Source organism: Rhinolophus hipposideros (assembly GCF_964194185.1).
Source record: "Rhinolophus hipposideros genome assembly, chromosome: 9".
NCBI lineage: Eukaryota > Metazoa > Chordata > Mammalia > Chiroptera > Rhinolophidae > Rhinolophus > Rhinolophus hipposideros.
Window position 1 is genome coordinate 6,532,527 of NC_138055.1, and position 19,757 is coordinate 6,552,283.

Sequence of the window (19,757 nt, forward strand, 5' to 3'; positions counted from 1 at the left end):
CCATGGTGAAGTAGCAGGCGGCCCTGTTGACGTGCAGCTTGCACAGCAGCTCCTGGGGCAGGGCCACCTGGTCGGAGGCAGCGTAGTCGGCCACGTTCAGCCCCTCCATGTACTGCACCAGGGCCTGCTTGTAATCCTTCTCCCGGAACAGGTCATTGCCCTCGGCAAACAGGTTCTGCACCAGCTTGAGCAGAAAGGCCTGCCGGGGGTGGGATGCAGAGGGGGCTCAGGGGCCTTCTCCACCCAGCCCCACACCTGCCTCTCCTGGACACCCACCCCTGCCCTTCACCGTCCCCCAGCCCAGCAGCCAACACTTACCTCATACTCTTCTTGCTTTAGGGGTAGTGTCGACCTAGCAAGAAAAGGAGAGGGACACAAGGTCTGCATGAGCCCAGAGGTCCCAGCTGCACGGAGGTCCAGCAGCCAGAGCCACAGGCCAGAGTGTGCATGCAATGGGCAACTCCAGCTTAGACCTCAGATGTCACCTTGTGGATTGGGGTGAGGGGAAAGCATTTTCTCTCTAAATCAACACCATGCTGGCCTTCCATTTCTGATGAAAGGCTGGGAGCAAGGCCTGGCGTGTGCCCCAGGGCCTGGCAGCCAGGTTTTCCCAGGTGCAAGTGCTGAGGAGAACAGACCAGCTCCAGCTACTGCTCCAGCTGGCTGTCCTCTGCCTAAGAAACCAGTCCCCTGGGAATGACTGCGCCCCACCAAACCAAAACCTGCCACTGCAGGCCCACAGGTGGCACCCAAAGTCCATCTCAGGTCTCCTTCTCCTGTCCCTTCCCGCAAAACACACATGAATCCCACCAGGGCCATGTACACTCAGAGCCTGTCAACCCATCATATCAGACTCAACAAAGTAGATGGCTCTTGGGCACCCTCTCTTCTCCTGTGGCCATAAAAATGCCAGCTCCATATGGAAGAAAGTGTCAGCCCAGGAGAACTGAGGCACATCTGTCAGCCTGAATGGCTGAGCTAGGAGGGAAGCTCAGGCCCTCATGTCACAGAGGGGAAAAGAGACATTCAGAGCGGGGCAGTGACTGGACCACCCAGGAAGTAGAGGAATTGGGAGGTGGGCTCAGAGGTCCAGCTCCATAGAAATCAGTGATTCCATTAAAGCCAGAATCCTTATGAAAGACAGTACTCTCCAGGTTCACCTTGTTTAGAAGACTGGCCTCTGAAAACTGTCTGAGCACTTCCCCAAACCAGGGCCCTCCTGCAAGTGGAAGGAGACTGGCTCCCCGTGAAGAGAAAGGAGTGGGCCACAGCTCTGCCGACCAGGCCGGGGCCGGGCACAGTGACTGCGTTGCCAGTCGAGGAAGAGTGTGTGATGTAAATATAAACGTGAGATCTGGAAGAACAACGCAGATACCATGTGTGCAAAGGGACCCTGTGTGGTGAAGAGGCAGGTCGTGTTTTACGGGTCTGAGCGAGACACCAAAATTGAGGAGTTTCTAGGAAGGTCTGCAGAATGCAAATCCCCGTTTTGTAGGGAGTCCTATTGAAGAAAAAGAACACAGACTGACTAAGGAGCCTCCCGGGGCAGCAGAAGGGACCTGTGCAAGTGAGGAGCCCTGAAGCTTACACTTCATTCGCGGCCTCAGAGAGAGAAAAGAAAAATGGTAGTGAAAATGTTTTGTGTGTAAAGAAACAAAATGAAAACATAAATATATAGCATGGGGGTACTGGGCAGCACATAATGGAAAGAAAGGTGGTTTTGGAGTCAGCCAGACCCAAGTTAGAATCCTGTGACTTAATAGCTGTGTGACTTTAAACCAGTTCCTTATCTCAGAACCTCAGCTTTCTCATCTGCAAAATGGAGGTAAGACCACTGACTTTCCTGGGCTGTTGTGAAGATTTAAAAAATCATGGATGTGAAGGGCCCAGCACAGAGCCTGAAAGATGTGCTCATTAAACAAGGACTCTTGATTTATTATGAGATGCGCATAGGCAAGCAAGAGAATTAACGAGCATATGTGGAGGATAAAATGATATACTGGACAGGACCAAAGGGTAAACAGGACCAGGGAGCGTGTGTGCATGTGGGGTTCAGGGCCCACGTGGGGTTTAAAAATCCCTAGCATGCGATAGGAAGGGATCAAGAAAAGGAGAGCTGGAGAGAGCCTGTGTGCTTCGGGCGTCACCTTCGGAGGACCCACTCTGCCCGGCCGCCCAGCGCACACTCACTGAATGAACTGCAGCCCCTTCTCGATGTCCGCCTTCCGTCTCTGCCTCTCCATCAGTCTCTGGGGAGAGAAGTCCATCAGATAGTCAGCAGGGGCCAGTGGCCGTCTGCCTCCCCTACCGTGTACTTTCTCACTGCCACTCTCATCCCATTTCACAGCGTTAACTGGCATGCAGCTGAGGCAAGATTTGAACCCGGGCCACCCTCCTTTCACACACACCCCCGCGGCCTCTCCACTCAGCCCTAGGTGCACCATCTCCATAAAGGTGGTAAAACAAATAGACAAATGAATATCGACTTATCCAACTCAGACTTTATATAGATAAGAATGGATAAGTATTGAATGAGTTAATGAGAAAAACTGACACTGAGACACATTAATAATCAGGTAGTTAATAATCAGAGACATTAGTAATCAAATTAACATTTGCTGAGTGGTTACATGTACCAGGGGCTGCCATGATCACTACGCATGTCATATCTTCCTTAACCCTTACCTGTGAGATAGGGACTGCTAGCATTCCCATTTTGCAGAGAAAACAGAGGCACAGAGAAGTTAAGTGACTTGCCCAAGGTCACACAGCTGGTACATGGGGGAGCCAGGATTCAAACCCAACAGCCTGGCGCCCGAGCCCACACATCACCATCACCCTTACTGTCACCCATTAAGCCATCAGATCCAGTCCCAAGACCCCTCAGCCTGTCAACAGGCTCAAGTCTCCCCCACCGCCAAAACAATTCCTCCCAGGTCCTAAATCCCCTTTTGACTACTGCACAGCCTCTCCTCACATTCTGGGTCACGTTTCGTGAAAGAGTTGTCGACACGCTCTGCACATCCTCGCCTCCCACTCCACTCCCACTCCACAGCAGGTGCTGGCCAAGGGTGCTCCCCATCCTAGGGACCTCCTAGTTGTTGAGTCCAGTAGAGGGATAGTTCTTCACTCGCCTTTTCCAGGACTTGGCTTCATCGGCCAGGTCCTCACAGCTCTCGTCATTCCTGCTCTGTCTGTTCGGGGCTCCTCTTCCTCTGCCCAGATCTCATGACCCATGTGCCTGAGCTTCCATTTAAGGGGCAGCGCTCCTGCTCTCCTCATTCCACATGTTCTCCCCAGAGGAGCTCTTGCCTTTCATGATCTCGAGTCATGTCGCTGACTCACAAATCTATTCCTCCCGCCAGGCTCACCCCCTCCCCAATATTTCAGATTCATAACTCTTACCTTCTGGGCAGTGCTACCTGGACATCCAACACCAGGCTGCTTATGACCTCCTTGCCTTTCCTAATCCTAGGCCACCTCTTTCACCACCAATACACACCCAGCCAACTCCTATTCATCCTTAAAACCCAGCTCAGATGCCTCTATGTCCAGAAAGTTCTCTCTGTTGCCCAATCCCAGCTGGATTGGTTGCTCCTGCAACAACACTTTTCAGACTTAACTCAGCAGCTTCTCCCCAATCCTGCTCCTCCTCCATTACACCAACACTACCACAGCTCCAACTGCCTCCCTGTCCCGTCAGTCTCCAACTCTTTCCACCTTTACCTCCGAAAAGTTTCTCCACTCTGAGCTCCTCCCATTGTCTCCACAACCTCAGCTATCTTCAGGCCCTCATCATCTCTTGCCAAAAGGCTCCAATGAGCCCCCTCCAATCTGCTGCCATTTGGGGGTCAAGGCTGTCTAACACGTCTGTCAGTGTCACTCTTCTGCTCAAAACCCTCTGAGTGTGCAGCATGCACACGCAAGTGAATGCAGGTTTTAAAAAAGGTGAAAACTGAACATATTGTGTAGTCTGTTAATGTATCAATGCCAATTTTCTGGTTTTGATAAGATACAACCATATATTACCATCAGGGGAAGCTGCGTGAAGGAAACTCTTATTATTTTTACAACTTCTTATGAAGAAAAAGTTAAACAAACAAACCCTTCCATGACACCCACTACCAGGAGGATGAATGCCAAGCTGCTCTTCCCGGGCACACAGCTCTGCGGGGCATGGCCTTCACTCCGGTCCCGATGCCCAGCCTGGAAAGTTACACTCCAGCAATGTCAGCCTATTGGCTTCTCATTCAAGCTTCCCGTTCTGTCTGAAACCTTTCCACACCTGCTTCCTTCCCACCTGGCCAGTGCCCAGAGCTTCTGCAAAGCTCAGCTGGGATGGCTCCTCTCCCAGGAAGCCTGCCTTCCCCAACCCACTCTAGCACAGCACCCCAAGCCCAGCACAACCACTGTACTTATTCTGGTTAACTGAAACTATGTGCTGACGTCCCATTTCTCCCTAAACTGAGCTCCTGGAAGGCAGAGGCTGCATCTGATTCATCTCTGGGCAGCACAGAGAAGCCGGGCTCAGGAACCTGTTCTGAGTAAGTAGAGTCTCACAAATCCAAGAATAACAGTGTGTAGAAGCTGATTTTAGTCCTCATTTATTAAGCACTTCCTCCTACCAGTTATTATTCTGGGAGTTTTAAATATAACACTTAATCCTCACAACACCCCATAAGCTCTATTATCACCCCATTTTACAGATGAGGAAAGCAAGGCACAGGGAGGTGAAGTAACCTGCCAGTTAGAAAGTGACAGAGCTGCGATGTGAATCCTGGCAGTTGGATTCTGGAGCCCCCCCAGCCATCTCCCAACCCATCCCCACAGGGTGCCTCCAGCCTCCTCCCACACTCTGCCCACCTGGCACTCGCCTGCCCCAGATTCAGTGCAGACTGCAGACCTGCCACACACGCAAAGGCTCCCTGAGCTTATGTCATCTGCAAGGGTCCCTGGCACTTCTGACTCACGGGCCCTCGATGGCTTACTCAGGGACCAGGAAAGGTTTAATTTCACCTGTCAGCATTCCAGGTCTGCAATGATCCCTCCCCCACTGCCCTCATGCGCCCTGCCTGTCCACCTGAGGACCCTCTAGTCCAAGACCCCTTGGGAAGGGGTCTCGGCTCCTTTCTGTAGACAACCCATTGGGTGTCAAGCACCTTATGGCAGGGATTTTGAACCTGGGGCTCACAGAGAGAATTCAGGGGCCATGCACTTGGATGGGAAAGCATTTACAAGTTTTTTTCACTAACCCCTGCCTGATATTTAGCATTCCCTCCATTATGAACGTACACAGGACACCACAGTAAGTGTCAGAGCTAGAGATCACCTCTCTTTGCTTGTCACATTTCAGCTCCTGGAGACATAACCAAATATTGCTCATCATGCTCATCACAACTTTGAAATCATAGTAGTTATGTTAAAATCACGGCTAGGTCTTGTTTCGAGGGCATTGATAGAAAAGTACAGCTACAGTTCAACAGAACTGGTTTCCCCTGTAATCCTGTGTATTTTATGTTCAATGCATTTAAAAACACCTTTCTGAGAAGGCTTCCCCAGGCTGCCTGCGGGGTCTGCGCTGCAGCAATGGCTCAGCAGCCCTATTCTAAGGAATTATGTTTTTATCCCTGTGATAATCTCAAAAGTAGGTGTTATTATCCACACTTTCCACAGAAAAGCAAGGCTTAAAAAAAAACAAAGTCTTAAAAACAAAAACCTGAGGCTTGGCAGTAAGTGACTAGCCCAAGGTCACACGGCTCCTGAAGGAGAAAGCTGGACGTATTGGCATTGCTCCAGGATCCACCGGGAACCACCTGTTAGGGTTGTAATGATTTTCTTTGGCTCTTGTCTTCTTGAGGAAAAAGAATTCAGGGAAAATTTAGTCGAGAGACAGCGTTTTGTGCAGGTACAGGGTAGTATAAAGTTTATTAGTAAAGACAGGTGCACTCCAAGATGTGGAGCGGACCAATCCCAAGAGGGGGAAAGGCGTCTCTTACATTGTATGAAGGCTGTTACTTCTATGGGTAGAATTGCGTCCCCCTCTCCCTTCTCTTTCTCTCCTGCTGAGGTGCCCCATCCTCCCTTTTGATTCTCAAGGTAGTTTCTGTCAATTTTCTTTTTATGATCTGTTTGAGAAGCTCACTAAAATGGTCCTGAAAAACAAGATGTACACTCTGGGAAGTGGGATGTCTTCCTCCCTTATCTGGCTTTTAACAGCACATCCCTTTGGCTTAGAGGTATGTGGAAGCGGGAATCCTGCTGGGCGAGTAAGGCATTGGTGCCCTAAGTGATGGCAGCTGCCACGGGTCTTGATCCAAGTAGGAACTGCAGCAAGGGCCTTTCTAACCAGGGCCAGCTCTCGCCTTCTCCTGCTCGTCTCTATCAGTCTACCTACCCTATCAGAACGAAAATGGAAGTGGAATGCCCAACTTCAGCAACTTGCCCTTTGTTTACTTTTAACAGGCCACTGTGAACCGAAACCAAAGTTCAGGAAACTTCCCCCAGGCCTCCCCCACGGCCCCACCATAAACCATAAACCAAAGGAAGAGTCAGCAGCAGAGCAAATTCCTCCTGCTGCCGGCAGTATTTGGTTACAAAGAACTTTAGCTTTCATAATCTTATCTTATGCTCCCAACAACCTGGGAGCCAAGCTGCACAGGAAGGGCCGAAACCCACATCTCACCATTTCTTGTCTCCAGGGGCCTACGCCCCTGTCTCATCACTACCCACTAGCCAGCCATCATCGTGCTCAAGTTTAAACAGTAAATCTCCTTTTTTTTTTTTTTTTTAATAGAAAAGTAACAGAAGCTCATTGTACAACCCTTGGGAATGATGGGCAAATCTAACAAAACAGAAAACACCCGGTGTCCCATAGCTCAGAGTGGCTTAACATTGTGGAATGCTTGCTTTCTTTTGAGCAATTGAAAGAAGTCACTGCTCCTACTCCTGGGAGCTCAGAAATCCTTGCCCTGCCTGCTTCGCTGCCTGAAGACAGGCAGGGGGGCAGGGCTGGCCCTGCAAGGAGCCCAGAGCCCTGCCGTGGCCTGCCCTGGGTTCCGATCCCAGCACTGTCCCACACTAGCTTTCAAGGCACCACTTTGAGCCTCAGTTTTGTCATTTGCAAGATGGAACTAATGATACCCACCTTGCAAGACTAGTCTGCAGATTTCTGTAGTGAGCCCCCCACAGAGGTCAGAAATTTGTGTTTTTGCTGAGCTGACGCTGTTAGAGCACCCAGCAACTTACAAAATCAGCCTGTGAGTACTTTTCAATCAGCCAACATCGATTTCTTTGCAGTTTCTGTGTAGGCGATTCTTTTTTGGCAAGGGCTGTTCTGGAACACCCTGCTACTATTATTTCTTTAACAAATAACCACAGAACACCTTCATGTGCAAGGGGCTCTGCCAGATGCCGGGGAACAAGGTTAATAAAGTCCCTGGCCTTGTGGAGCTTGTGTTCCAGGCATGGGAAGACAGACAGGTCAGTGTTAAAAGCACAGGACAAGGAAAGATACAGATAAGAGTTACAAAGAAACTAAAATAGGAAACGTGGCAGGGAGTGATGGGGATGGGTGCGGGAACTTAGGGAAGGCCCTTCCGAGGAGGTGGCATTTGACAGACAAAGCAGCCAGCCACGGGAACATGGGAGGTGGTAAGAGTGCACTGGGCAAAGGGTACAGTAAAGGAAACAACCCTGAGACGGGAATGAGCTTAGAATGTTCAAGGAAAAGACAGAAGGGCAGCAGGATCGCAGCGCTGGAGCGAAGGCCAACCAAGTAGGAAGCGAGGTGCGAGGGGCAGGCTGAGGCCATCTTTGCGCCCCGCGTGGGTCACACTGGAGAGCCAGCTCTGTGTTCTGCACGTGTCAGGAGACCACAGGAAGGTTTTCAGCAGAGTGACAGCATCCCGTTTCAATCTTGAGACGATCCGTTTGGCTGCTGCATTGAGGATGGATAACAAAAGGGGAAGCTGGAAGTAGCTAGGAGGCTACTGCAGTGGTCTGGGCCTGGCTCAAGGTGGGCAGGGGAGATGATTCAGGAACATTCTGGAGGTTATTAAATGCTCATGGCAACCACAACCATGCCCTGTAAGACATCGGGTGGTCTTTATAGTTTTTTTAAAGCCCCTTCACTTGAAACTCACAAGCAAACCCGAGGCAGAGGGGACTGAATCAGCGAGGCCATTTCACAGAACAGGAAGCTGAGGCCTAGCCTAATGAAATGAGCATGCCCAGATCATACTGCTAGCGTGTGCTAGAGCCGAAAATGAAACTCAGGACTTTGGACTCCCTGCCCTGCATTCCTCTGCCTGCAGAGGGACAGGGTATGACACTGAATGCTGCAGAGAACATGAGCACAGATGAACCTCCAAAAGCCCCAGAAGGGTCACAGCCTCGACCTACACTGCAGCCCTTACAGGAAGTGCTCAACGGCCGCTCACTGGCTGACTCTGGCACGACGTGAAGACATGGCTCTTGGTCTCAGGGAATCTGACATGCTCTTCCCTTTCTGTCACAATGTGGACAGGGTAGGAAGAGCTTGAGGGCAGGTGACCCCTTGGTTTTCTTCTTCTGTAAAACAGGGACGTCACCTTGAAGGACAGTTATGAGGATTGATGAGAGACTGTGGGCAAAAGCGCAATACAAATGTTAGACAACCAGGATTTCCAGACAGATAAGAGCTTTGTGGAGACTGAAAAGCTTGAAGGCGTCTCTCCTGCATGGCAGCTAAGACCTTGGGCTCGGGAGCCTGTCATGCCTGGCACAAGGCAGCGGTAGATAGGAGGTGGCTGCTGTCACTATTGCCACCGTTACATTGAGCCGGTGTCTTGGCCTCTGACAAGGGCCCAGGAGTTGATGCTGACCTACTGAAGGCTGCAGATAGGCTCTGAATCAGAAATGCTGCTGCCCCTTCCTCTGGGTCTCCACCGCCTGAGGGGCAAACAGTGCTCACACACCTGCAGAAGCCATCAGGAGCTCGCAAACAAACAGACTAACCAAGGGAAATAAATAAAGCAGGAGGCAGCCCTGTAGCTGGTGATGACAGAGAAAGGAAAACAAGCCCGTTTTCTATGGGCCATTAAATGTGATGAAAGGAGCTGGCTTCTGTGGAGGCTCCTGGGAGTTGACACAGAGCTGTCACTTCATCAACGCAGGTTGAGGTTCCAGCTCCAGGATGCAGCCTGACTTCCTCGGAGGACACCTTCTGCCGTCTGAAATCTGACCCCATCAGACCCCTCTCCTCCCTCCCAGCCATACCTAGGCCCACACTGGGCCCACTCAAAAGCCAGACTCCCTGGGTTTGCTCTGTAGCGCTGCCTCTTACACAATGTCACTTAACCTCTCTGTGCCACAGTTTCTTCACATGTAAAATGGGGATAATGATAGTGCCTACCTATAGGGCTGTTATAAAGATTAAATAAGCTAATCTAGGAAAAAGCACTCACAACAGGGCCTGACCATCAGGTAATTTGCTGGATGTGTGTTTGTTAAATTATTAAAAATTTACAAACCCCTCTAGTTCCTCTCATCTGAGTTTCCGGTCCCAATCCCCAGGCACTGGGCTTCTCCCACAGGATTCCATCAAACATCATCAAATCTCAGGCTTCAGAAAGGAAAACTTAGGCCCAGAGAACCCAAGGGACCTTGGTGGCGGAGCCAGACTTGAAACCGAACTTATACCTGCCGCCTATATGGTGGCCGTACCAGAGGAGCTGCCTTTCCTTCTTTACGTGGCTCTGTTTTGTCCTTTGTCCCTTTGTCTCAGTACCATCTCCTTAGAATGCTCTGTCTGGCCTTTCTGAAGTCATTTTTCAAATGTTCAAATGGCGGAAGCCATCTTTCAAATGTTCAAATGGCCCGTCTTCTAGGAAGTCCTTCTACCCCCAGGCTAAATAAACCTTCTTCCTCTCCAGTGGGGCATAATTCACTTTGACAACACAATGGCTGAGTGAATCCTCCTGGCACCTCCTGGGGCCTGGGGCGCAGGGGGTGTAGCAGACCCAGTTCCTGTCCTTGGGCAACTCAGGTTAAGCACCCATATCTTTCTCCCGTCCAAGCCACAAGCTCCTCCAAGGCATCCAACAGGCACCAAAGAACTGAACTTAGACTAGAACTCCACGCGCAGGGCCCAGTCCTCCTTCCACCACCATTCTGCCTCCTCCAGTCACGCTTCCAGAAATCTCTTGAGAGTACTTCCTTTCACTGGGCCAGCCCCTCGAGGCCCTGGGACAGACGGCAATTTTAATAAAGCTCCCTGACCCCTGCTGCATTTGCCAGTTTACCCCATCCTGGTCTCTGTTCTTGTCTACATATCTGAGTTGGAGGTGGTCCAATTCTGACACCATGCTGATGTAGTACACCAACAGTCACACAAATCCTGTATTCCTCAGTTTCTTCAGCTTTGAAATGGGGATAATAACGCCCACCCCCTCATGCAGCCACTGGAAGAATTAGAGAGACAGCACATTAACCTCTCAATGCAGGGGCAACTGTGGTGAGCCCAGGAACTCCCTCCTCTTCTCTACCCCGGCCAAGCCTCTCCAGTCTCTTAAGCCCCACTTGTCGGAAGAAGCCTTCCCTAACGTTTTCAGGTTACCCTAAGAGCTCTCTCTTCTCTCCACTTGCACTGTATTGACTCCCAGTATCGGTCATTTTCTTGTTGTCTTTCTTTCCAGCCAGACTCAAAGGGACAAGCAAACTCAGCCCCATGCCTGCTCACAGGCAGCACTGGGAAAGTAAGTTGCTAAGGTAGCCCAGGACTCTGGGAAAGGGTGAAGATTTGGAGTCAGAAAACCAGGCGGAATCCTAGCTCTGCTATGTGACTTTCCGGCAAGATATTCAATTCTCAAAGCCTCAGGATTTCTCACCTGGAAAATGAGGATTGAAAAATGTCTACCTGACACGGTTGCCATGGAGCCAGCATATGTGAAAGCCCTTTTGTTATACACTAAAAAGTGCTATTTAAGGGATTATTATTTTCAGATTCTCAAATCCAAACCTACTGATGCCTCAACTTGCCTATACCTGAGATTAGCTCATCCCACAGAGCGTCTTCGCCCCAAAGAATCCACCCAACCCCACATTAACTGTCCATCCAAAACAAGAAGTCAACAGCCTAGGATTCACGGCAGCCATGGAGCACAAACCTCATACCAGCTCAGGGATGAAAAAAATCTCTCTCCCATCCTCAGACCTCCTCCCTCCTAGACACAGGTTCTCCTTTCCAGCTTAAGGCACCTCACACCTCAAACCTGTTCCAATGGTGCTTTAGCCCGGCCTCATTCCTAGCTTGCAGTTCAATTTCTACAGGAAACGAAAATGGAGAAAGAAGACACGGTGGGTACGGTTTGTATGTGGGGAGAGTCTGGGTAGTAGAATCGAAGGCTCCGCTGGAATTTTGTGTTCCACACTTGCTAGATGTACTATAATTATCGCACGTGTGTGAAAAAGCTATTTTCACAAGACTTGATCAATGACAGGCGCTGAGGAAAATGATAAGAAGTTGGGGTTCAAAGTCTGGTACCTAGGAACTAAAGTCCCAGTAAGCAACCCCCAGAAAAACGAAGTCCCGGGCAAAGCTGCTGTGGCCCCCAGGCCCCCACTCACAGCCCAGCCCCCTTCTCCAGCTCCCACCCCTCACCCCAAGTGCCGTGGTGGCATCGCGGCCGCCGGGGTCTATCGGTGAATTGTTTCACATGATGTTTTCCCCCTGGGAAAACTGCTTTGTCTCTGAAAGACCCCAAAACCAAGCACCTTAACACCCGAGCCAGGCAGATTTTAAGGGGCAAGAGGTAAACGGAGGGAGCGAGCCCGGAGGGGTCCCAGACACCCGCTGGGGATCGGAGGAGGGTCCGAGGCCGGGTGGGCAGCTCCCAGGCGCCCGTCTCCCGGGACGCCCCCGGCGCTGAGGCCGTTCCTCCGCAGGCCCCTTGTGCTCCCTGACCCGCCACGGGCCCCTCGCAGGCCTCAGAGCCCAGGGACTGATCCCGCGACCGGAAACGCCCCCCCCCCGCCCAGACCGCGCCCCCCTTTCCTGCTGCCCTCTCCCCCGGGGCCGGGCGGCAGGCCCCGGATCCCCGGGCTCGCGTGCCCGCCGCAGCCGGCAGGGGCGGCCCGTCGGCGGCCGCGATCCTCGGCCCTCGCCGCGGTCCCTCCCTCAAGCTCGTGGCGCCGCGGGGCCGCGGAGCAGACAAAAGGCAGGGTGCGCGGCCCGCGACGCCCCCTCCAGCCCGCCCGACCCCCTTCGCAGGGGTCGGCGAAGCATCTGCGCATCCCAAAGCTCCGGACGCCGAGGGGAGAGCCCCTCACGAAAGGACATTCCCAGGCACCCGCCGTGGGAGCCGGAGGGGCGGCCAAAGCAGCCAGCGGCAGGTGCCCCCAGCCGCACAATAACTTTGAAACTTTGGGGCAGGGTACGGGGACCGCGAGGGGAGCCCCCAAATGGGAGGAAATGGGGACCGGGGGGCCCTTCCTTTATCCCTGCCGAATGCACTTTCCGGTGGCCCCGCGCCCCCCCGGCCAGGGCTCCCCGCGCCCCCCCGGCCCCCGCGCCCCCCCGCGCCCCCCCGCGGCCGCCCCGACGCGATCGGGCCCCGGCCCCTGCCCCCCGGGCGCCGGCCGCGCGCAGCACTCACCTCGGCCGGGCTGCGCTCCCCGCGGGCCTGCGCCGAGCCCGATAAATGGTATGCTATGACTAGAGGTATGATTACGTTATTATTATTAGTAATAATAAGAGTAAATGCTATTTAATTACGGGCGGCCGCATCCTGCTCCCGGCGCCGCCGCCCGGGCAGCCCCGTGCATGTGGCTCCGGAGCGCGGGACTTTCATTTCCAGCCGCTCCGCCGGCCGCTCGCGGCAGCACCCGCCGGAGGCCCCGTCCGTCTCCCCGCGGAGCTTCCTCCTCCGGTCCTAGCGCGGCTCCCCTCGCCTGGCGCCGGGTGGGCGGCGCGGGCGGCGCACCTGGGAGCCCAGGGGGCGGGGAAGTCCCCCGTTCCCCCTGGAAGGCTCATGCCTGGAATTCACCTTTATTTTCTCTAAGTGCCCTTTCCTTTTAGGGCTTTTTCTTTTGGCAATTCTCCATTTCGGGGCGGATGCTGGTCCGACTCGGCGCCCCCGCCCTTCCCCATATGTGTAAAAAGCCCCAGGTTTCCAGGAGCTTTCACTGAAAGCTCCCGAAAACCCTAACTGCGTTGTGTCCTTTTCACGGAGGAGGACCGGAGGCTCTGAGTGGAATGAGGATCTCACTAGGCTGGTTTGTTAATGTATGCGACCTTTCCCGAAAGGAGTTGAGGCTTCTTAGAAGACCCAGAAGGTGAGAGGAGATTACCAAAGGAGAAACCATCTGTAAGAATCCTGGCTCTGCCTCAGAGCTGGCCAGGGCCAAGTTGGATTTGAACCTAGAGCTTCGGATTCCAAATACAGTGTCTGTCATTGCACCCTACCACTACCTGCCCAACTGATGGATGAGAGTTCTGTCAAATGTCCCCCTCTTCATTTTACATACATGTATGTATATATACAGAGGGTGCCAAAAAATGTATACACTTTTTAAAAAAGGAAAAAAACTATGACAATTGTAATGCTCAATATATACCAATAACAAAAGATGAATACAAGTCATGTGTATACGTACATTTTTTTGGCACCCCCGATATGTATGTGTATATATACATTTGTTTTTTATTGAGGATCAGCTGTGAGCCTGGCAGACTTCTTTTTTTTTGTTGTTGTTAACCTTTTTTCCCCCCAATTTATTTTAAGTGTGTTTTTCCAGGACCCATCAACTCCAAGTCAAGCAGTTGTTTCAATCCAATTGTGGAGGGCACAGCTCATGGTGGCCCATGTGGGGATTGAACCAGCAACCTTGTTGTTAAGAGCACTGCGCTCTAACCAGCTGAGCTAACCAGCCACCGGACAGACTTTATCTATACAAATGTTATCTCTTCCACAAACATTTGTGCCAGACACAGTCTTAGGAAGTGGAGATACATCGTTGAGACAAATTTTAAACACACTGTGGTAAATACTAGGAGGGAAGAGAAACTGGTGTTGTGTTTGCTTATTTAATTCCACAATAATCTTGGTAGATTGGTTTTAGCATGTCTATTTTACAGATGGAAAACTGAGGCTCACCATTAAGTGGCTCATCCAAGGTGGCAATTTTGACTCCAGGTGTTTTACACAGCCTCCTACGCTTTCTAAGTGTGTGTACTTTAAAAGAGCCTTGAAAAGGAAAAAAAATGCACTTGCACTGTCAGAAGGTCTCAAACTCTTCCTTCTGTGGATGCCATCTTTTCCCTCGCTACTCCAAGATTAACAAACAAAAAGGCGATGTCTGGTATGAAAAGGATGGATGTTTATGTCAAGAAATGAAAGAGTCCAGTGGCCCTCAGAATCACTTTGGAGTGGGGTTTGTTTAAAATAAAGACCTCTAAATCTCACCCCCCCACACCCAGAGATTCTGATTCAGTGTTGCTGACAAGTATAGCCTTGGGGATTCTAATGTTTAGTGGGAGATTGGGCCCCTAAGCCACCTGTGGTAGATCCAAGATCATGGGCTAAAGGCAGCCACAGGCCCAGCCTGGTGATTTAGGGAGGCTGGGTGGTATGGTGGTCATGTCACCCAGGCGGCATTAGAAAGACCAAGGTTGGTAGGAGTCCCAGCTGTCCCACCTGCTAGCTGTGTGAGCCTGGGCAATCTCACAGCATCAGTTTCCTCATTTGTAAAATAAGGCTAAGAACATCTAATCAACACAAAGTTTGTTTTAAGGATTACAGTGAAATAATTCCTGTAAAGCATATAGCACAGTGCCTAGTCCATGGTAGGGGATGAATACATGTTAGAACCAATATCACCTGTGCAGTTTACCATGAAACACTCTCAACCACTTATCAGGTTAGGCACCATTGTTATTACATTCCCATTTGGTGGATGAAAATGTTGAGCCCAGTTGGATTACCGCATCTTGCCTCAGATGCACCAGCTGGTAAATGGTGTGGTGATTCCACCATCCCAGACTTCTGGTGGAATAACACATATCCTTAAATGAGGACTATTCATTATTCAAGGGGGAATTCAAGTGGACATCAGCCCCCAACTCTTCAATTTGGCACCAACCTGTTAAACTATCTAAGTTGCCTGAGATGGTAAACGGCCCTTTACAAGACCCCAACAAGAGGTGATGGTGCTTAGGAGAGAAAGGCCCCAAGACTTGGCATGTGAAGGTCGTTTTTTGAGAAATGCCATTTCCCCAATGTCCTTGGGCAGAGTGTTCCACATCCACACATTAAAACTGAAATAGCAGTAACAGCCTCCATTTCTTAATTACTGTGAGCCAAACACTTTGCACATCTTGATTCTCTTACCCTCACCCAAACCCTGTAAGGCAGAGATTGTTTTTACCAGTTTTGGGGTGAAGAAACACACACAAAGCAATTAAGTGCCTTGGTTGAGGTCACACGGCAAAGAAAGAGGCAGACTGAACTCAGCCCCAGGCCTCTCCACCTGTAAGGCCTGACCACTGCACCGTGCCGTGGACGACTTAAATCTGGGTGCATCACTGGCCCAAGGGTCTGTCACGTGAGGGGGTCGCTGGAGAATGGGAGTTGTACACTCACGATGTGATCTTAGAGAAACTGACAGGTACATCATGCAGTTATCTCTTCTGCAGTGAGCTCCAGGTTTAGGCCGGCCATGGCTCGGCTGCCAGAGAGGCCTTGTTGTGTCCTGGGCAGGGCCTGGGCACATAGCAACCTTACCTGCAACCATGTGCAATGTTCCTTCACTGGACAAACATTCATCTCCAGGCCCCACACTGGGTCCTGGGACTGCAGAGAAATCCCATGTCCCCGCAGTCTGAGGCCCCTGCCCTCTAGCAGGGGATCTTACTTTGGGGGTTAGGAAAGGATCCTGAAGAGGTACACACAATTTTAGGCTTAGGTTGGGGATAGTAAGCATACTTTCCCCATTGGGTCACAGTGAGGATTAAGTGTGTTACTGCATGTAAAGCACTGGTAAATTTGTGCTTAACTGAAAAGGAAACAAAAAGTACATTTTTCTGGGAAGCTGTCCATAGAATTCAGATTCTCAAAGGTGAGGGTTATTTAAAAAAGGAGAAGGGAGGACCCACGGCCTAGAGGTTGAGGTAGGCTAGCCACCAACCAGCCTATAATACAGTGGAAGAAATGCAGGGGATAAAACATGGTCACATTTGTCCCTCACATGTTATTATGAAAATGTTTAAGCATACAGAAAGTTGAGAGAGCTGTACAGTGAATATTTGCATGCCCTAGATTAAGCTACAATTGTTAACATTGTATTGTTTTAATATTTGCTTTATCAAATGTTTATCATCTTCCTATCCATCCATCCACCCAGCAATTCACATAACGATGTTAAAAACAAAACAAAAAAAACCAGGTAATTTTTCACTTTCTTCTTTATGCTCTTTTACATTTATCCTAATTTTTTAAAAAAGTTACCATCAGTTTTTATTTTTAGGAAATGATTGCAATTTTGGAACAAGAGAATTATTGAAAGAGAAGATAATCTACCCAAAGCATTTGATACCATGAAACCCTTCACAAGTATTAGTCCGGAATTTAAACTCTTCTGCAGACACCATTCTTTTCTATCTCATTCATCACTGGATTCTCAGGGGCTGAAGCAGTGCCTGGTACAAGGAGATGCTCCATAACTATTTACAGAGTTAATTAATTATTTTAATTACGGTTGTTTACTGAGGTTAAACGAAAGAGTACCTTCTGATAGGGAGCCCTGGTGGTGATATGGTTTGAGTTGTCTTTTACAGAGGATATAGAGACCCACCTCCCACCAGGGGAGGTGACCAAGCATTCATCTCTCTCACCAGGGACTCAAGAGGAGCACTTGTTTGGATCTTAAGAATTTCTCCCCACATTCCTCACGTGTCTGGCATAGTTCAGGCATTTGTTTTTGATCTGACTAAATGGCAAAACGCAGCCTTGGTAGCTCTTCAGGAAATCAGCTTACATATTATTTATTCCATTTGCAATTAAGTTTGTTTTCAGGCACCAGAATGGAATTTAAAACACTCAGTTAAAGTAAACCCAACTTTAATGAGAGGCAGCCTGCTTTTTTCTTCAAAACATTAAAAAAAAAACACCCCAAAAACACACTGAGCAGCAGAGAGAGAAAGGTCTGGAGCATTTCCCCTCCCCTTATTCCCAACTCACACTCACAAATTGACATGTATTGTGTGTGTATTGAAAAGAAGCCTAGAGATCTAGCTTCTATTATCTCTTGTCTAAATTTGTGTGTAATTTAGGTAGATTATTTTACTCCTCTGGGCCGCAGTTCTTCTTCTATTGAAAAGAGGAGGGGCCGGCCTGGTGGCTCAGGCGGTTAGAGCTCCATGCTCCTAACTCCGAAGGCTGCCAGTTCGATTCCCACATGGGCCAGTGGGCTCTCAACCACGAGGTTGCCAGGTGAGCTGTGCCCCCTGCAACTAGGAAAAAATGGAAACTGGACCTGGAGCTGAGCTGCACCCTCCACAACTAAGACTAAAAGGACAACAACTTGAAGCTGAACGGCACCCTCCACAACTAAGATTGAAAGGACAACAACTTGACTTGGAAAAGAAGTCCTGGAAGTACACACTGTTCCCCAATAAAGTCCTGTTCCCTTTCCCCAAAAAAAGTTTTTTTAAAAAAAGAAAAAGAAAAGAGGAAAGCTGTGGCCTAAGATGGCTTTATCTGTCTGTCAAAGGCTATGTATGAGTCCACTTCTTGGGCCAGGCAAACAGACCAGCTCTCCTGTGATAACTTAAAAGAGAGTTGGAGAAAGGGAAGGAGAGAGTGAGAGGATGACAAATGTGTTGCTTGGAAACACTGATGGTTCCAGACTCTTCTGACTCACTGTGCAAGCCTCCTTCTCCTTTTAAAACTCAGTCTCTCCATTGTAAAAGGGTTTGAGATAGAATCTAGATTCAGGAGCAACAAATAGAATCTGGACAGCTAAGGGGTGCTGTCAGGCTGGGTTTTGTGGTTTTTAGCTTTGAATGTGAACACCTTGAGGCAGGTCTTCTACTCTGGTTCCCTGCAAGCCCCACCGGGCCCCGTTCCCACCATGGCCTTTGAAGGTCATTGAGTTTCTGCTAAGAATTCCCTTCCAATTCTGGAAACCCTATGATCCATCAGACAGAAGGGGAAGATCACCTAAGATGTCCTACCGCTACCTTCCTCACCTCTTTGAGAGATCTCCATCGGAGGGCCAGGAAAGTCCCAGGAAGTAAAATGAGAAAAGGGAGCCGGGGATCACCCCAAGAAACCCCCAGACATATGACGGATCCTAGCTGGAATCGGCACAGGAATAGCATCAGGTCTAATTGGAAGCATCTCAGTCTTTTCAGATGATGATTTATTGTAAGCCAACATCCGGTGACCCAGACTGAAATCCAGTTCAAATGAGGAAACCTGAAGCACCTGTGACAGGCCTGGCCCCAAGAAGATACTGTCCCAGAGGCTCTCCCAGGTTGAGAAGAAAACTGCCAAGAATACTGTTAACTCTGTGAAAAAGCCTGCAGAGCCACAGACCGACTACTGTGGGGGCTTGCAGCTTGCTGTGGGGGCCCAGAAGAAGGTAACTCACTCTGACTGGAGTGGAGTAGGAAAGCCTCCCGGAGGAGGTGCCATTGGATATGGGTTTTGTAGGAAGAGAAGGAGAAGGACGGTGGAAAGAGGACCTACATTTGAGTAGTCCTGTGAACCGGGAGTCTGGAGCTTCTGTTTTCTCAGCTCTATGCTGGAAAGGGTAGTAACGATGCCTCCTTCCCCTGTGGTTGTAAAGATTAAATCAGCCATGTGTGACAGGATCTGGCTAGTAATATATTTAATTCTGAATTGCAGGTAGCGCAAAAGCATGTACTTGGGCCTAGTTGTGAGAGGTAACTTTGCGTATGTTAATTGTGATTATCTCTGCGTGCTCGAGCTTCTCAGTAATGTTTACTTTTCTCTTTATTTTGCTCTATATTGGTTGAAGTGTTTATGATGAACACATGTTATTTATATAATGGTTAAAAGGCTTTTGTGAAAAGAAAAAAAAAGGCTACTATGTTCTGATACTTTAGAAAAATCGCGCCTACAGAAAAGTGGCCAAAATCTTCAAAGAACTCCCAGATACTCTTCACCCAGATTCACTCAGTGTTAATATTTTGTCATAGTTGGGCGCTCTCTCTCTCAAATATATATATTATACATATATATATATATATATATATATATATATACAGGTATCCCCCACTTTTTGCAAGTTCACCTATGCCACTAACTTTTACAAAAGACATACTCAAGGAACCACATATGGAAAATATTTGAAAAAAAATGTTACATTGTTGCTGACATGTACTATGTAGTTAGGCGTACAATCATTGTATCCATACTGCACAGATAGACTTTTTTCTTGTCATTGTTGCATAAACAATACAGTATAACAACTATATACATAGCATTTACATTGTATTAGCTATTGTAAGTAGCGTCCAGATGATTCAAGTATACAGGATCTGTGTAGGTTTTATGTGAATATAACAGTATACTCTGGTAAGTGAAACTGCACTGTACATACATTATTTCTACTTTATTTAGGCTGTGTATTGTCTCATTCCTGCTTTAGTATGTTAGTGTTATTTCAGATTTATGTGTTATTTGGTATGATTTGGTAGGTTATTTTGGGGGCTTGGGAACACTCAAATTTTTTTCCCATGTAAATTAATGATAATT

General features: G+C 49.4%; 1 protein-coding gene across 16 annotated transcripts in view; it reads right to left on the reverse strand.

Annotated features, from left to right (window-relative positions):
• The window catches only part of ZC3H7B (zinc finger CCCH-type containing 7B), a 35,553-nt gene extending 22,643 nt beyond the window's left edge, over positions 1–12,910 (reverse strand). For 4 of the 16 annotated variants that reach the window (XM_081061200.1, XM_081061205.1, XM_081061199.1 and 1 more), the window contains exons 1-4: positions 12,633–12,910; positions 2,191–2,249; positions 319–352; positions 2–199 (exon numbers count right to left, since the gene is read on the reverse strand). In XM_081061200.1, the coding sequence (XP_080917326.1) occupies positions 2–199; positions 319–352; positions 2,191–2,243 (285 nt within the window). In that variant the 5' untranslated portion in view covers positions 2,244–2,249; positions 12,633–12,910. Of the gene's footprint in view, position 1; positions 200–318; positions 353–2,190; positions 2,250–2,685; positions 2,809–11,151; positions 11,175–11,242; positions 11,481–12,632 lie in introns of those variants that run through there. The other 12 variants (XM_081061213.1, XM_081061204.1, XM_081061203.1 and 9 more) reach the window with 8 other exon arrangements.
• Between the last annotated feature and the right edge of the window lie 6,847 nt (positions 12,911–19,757).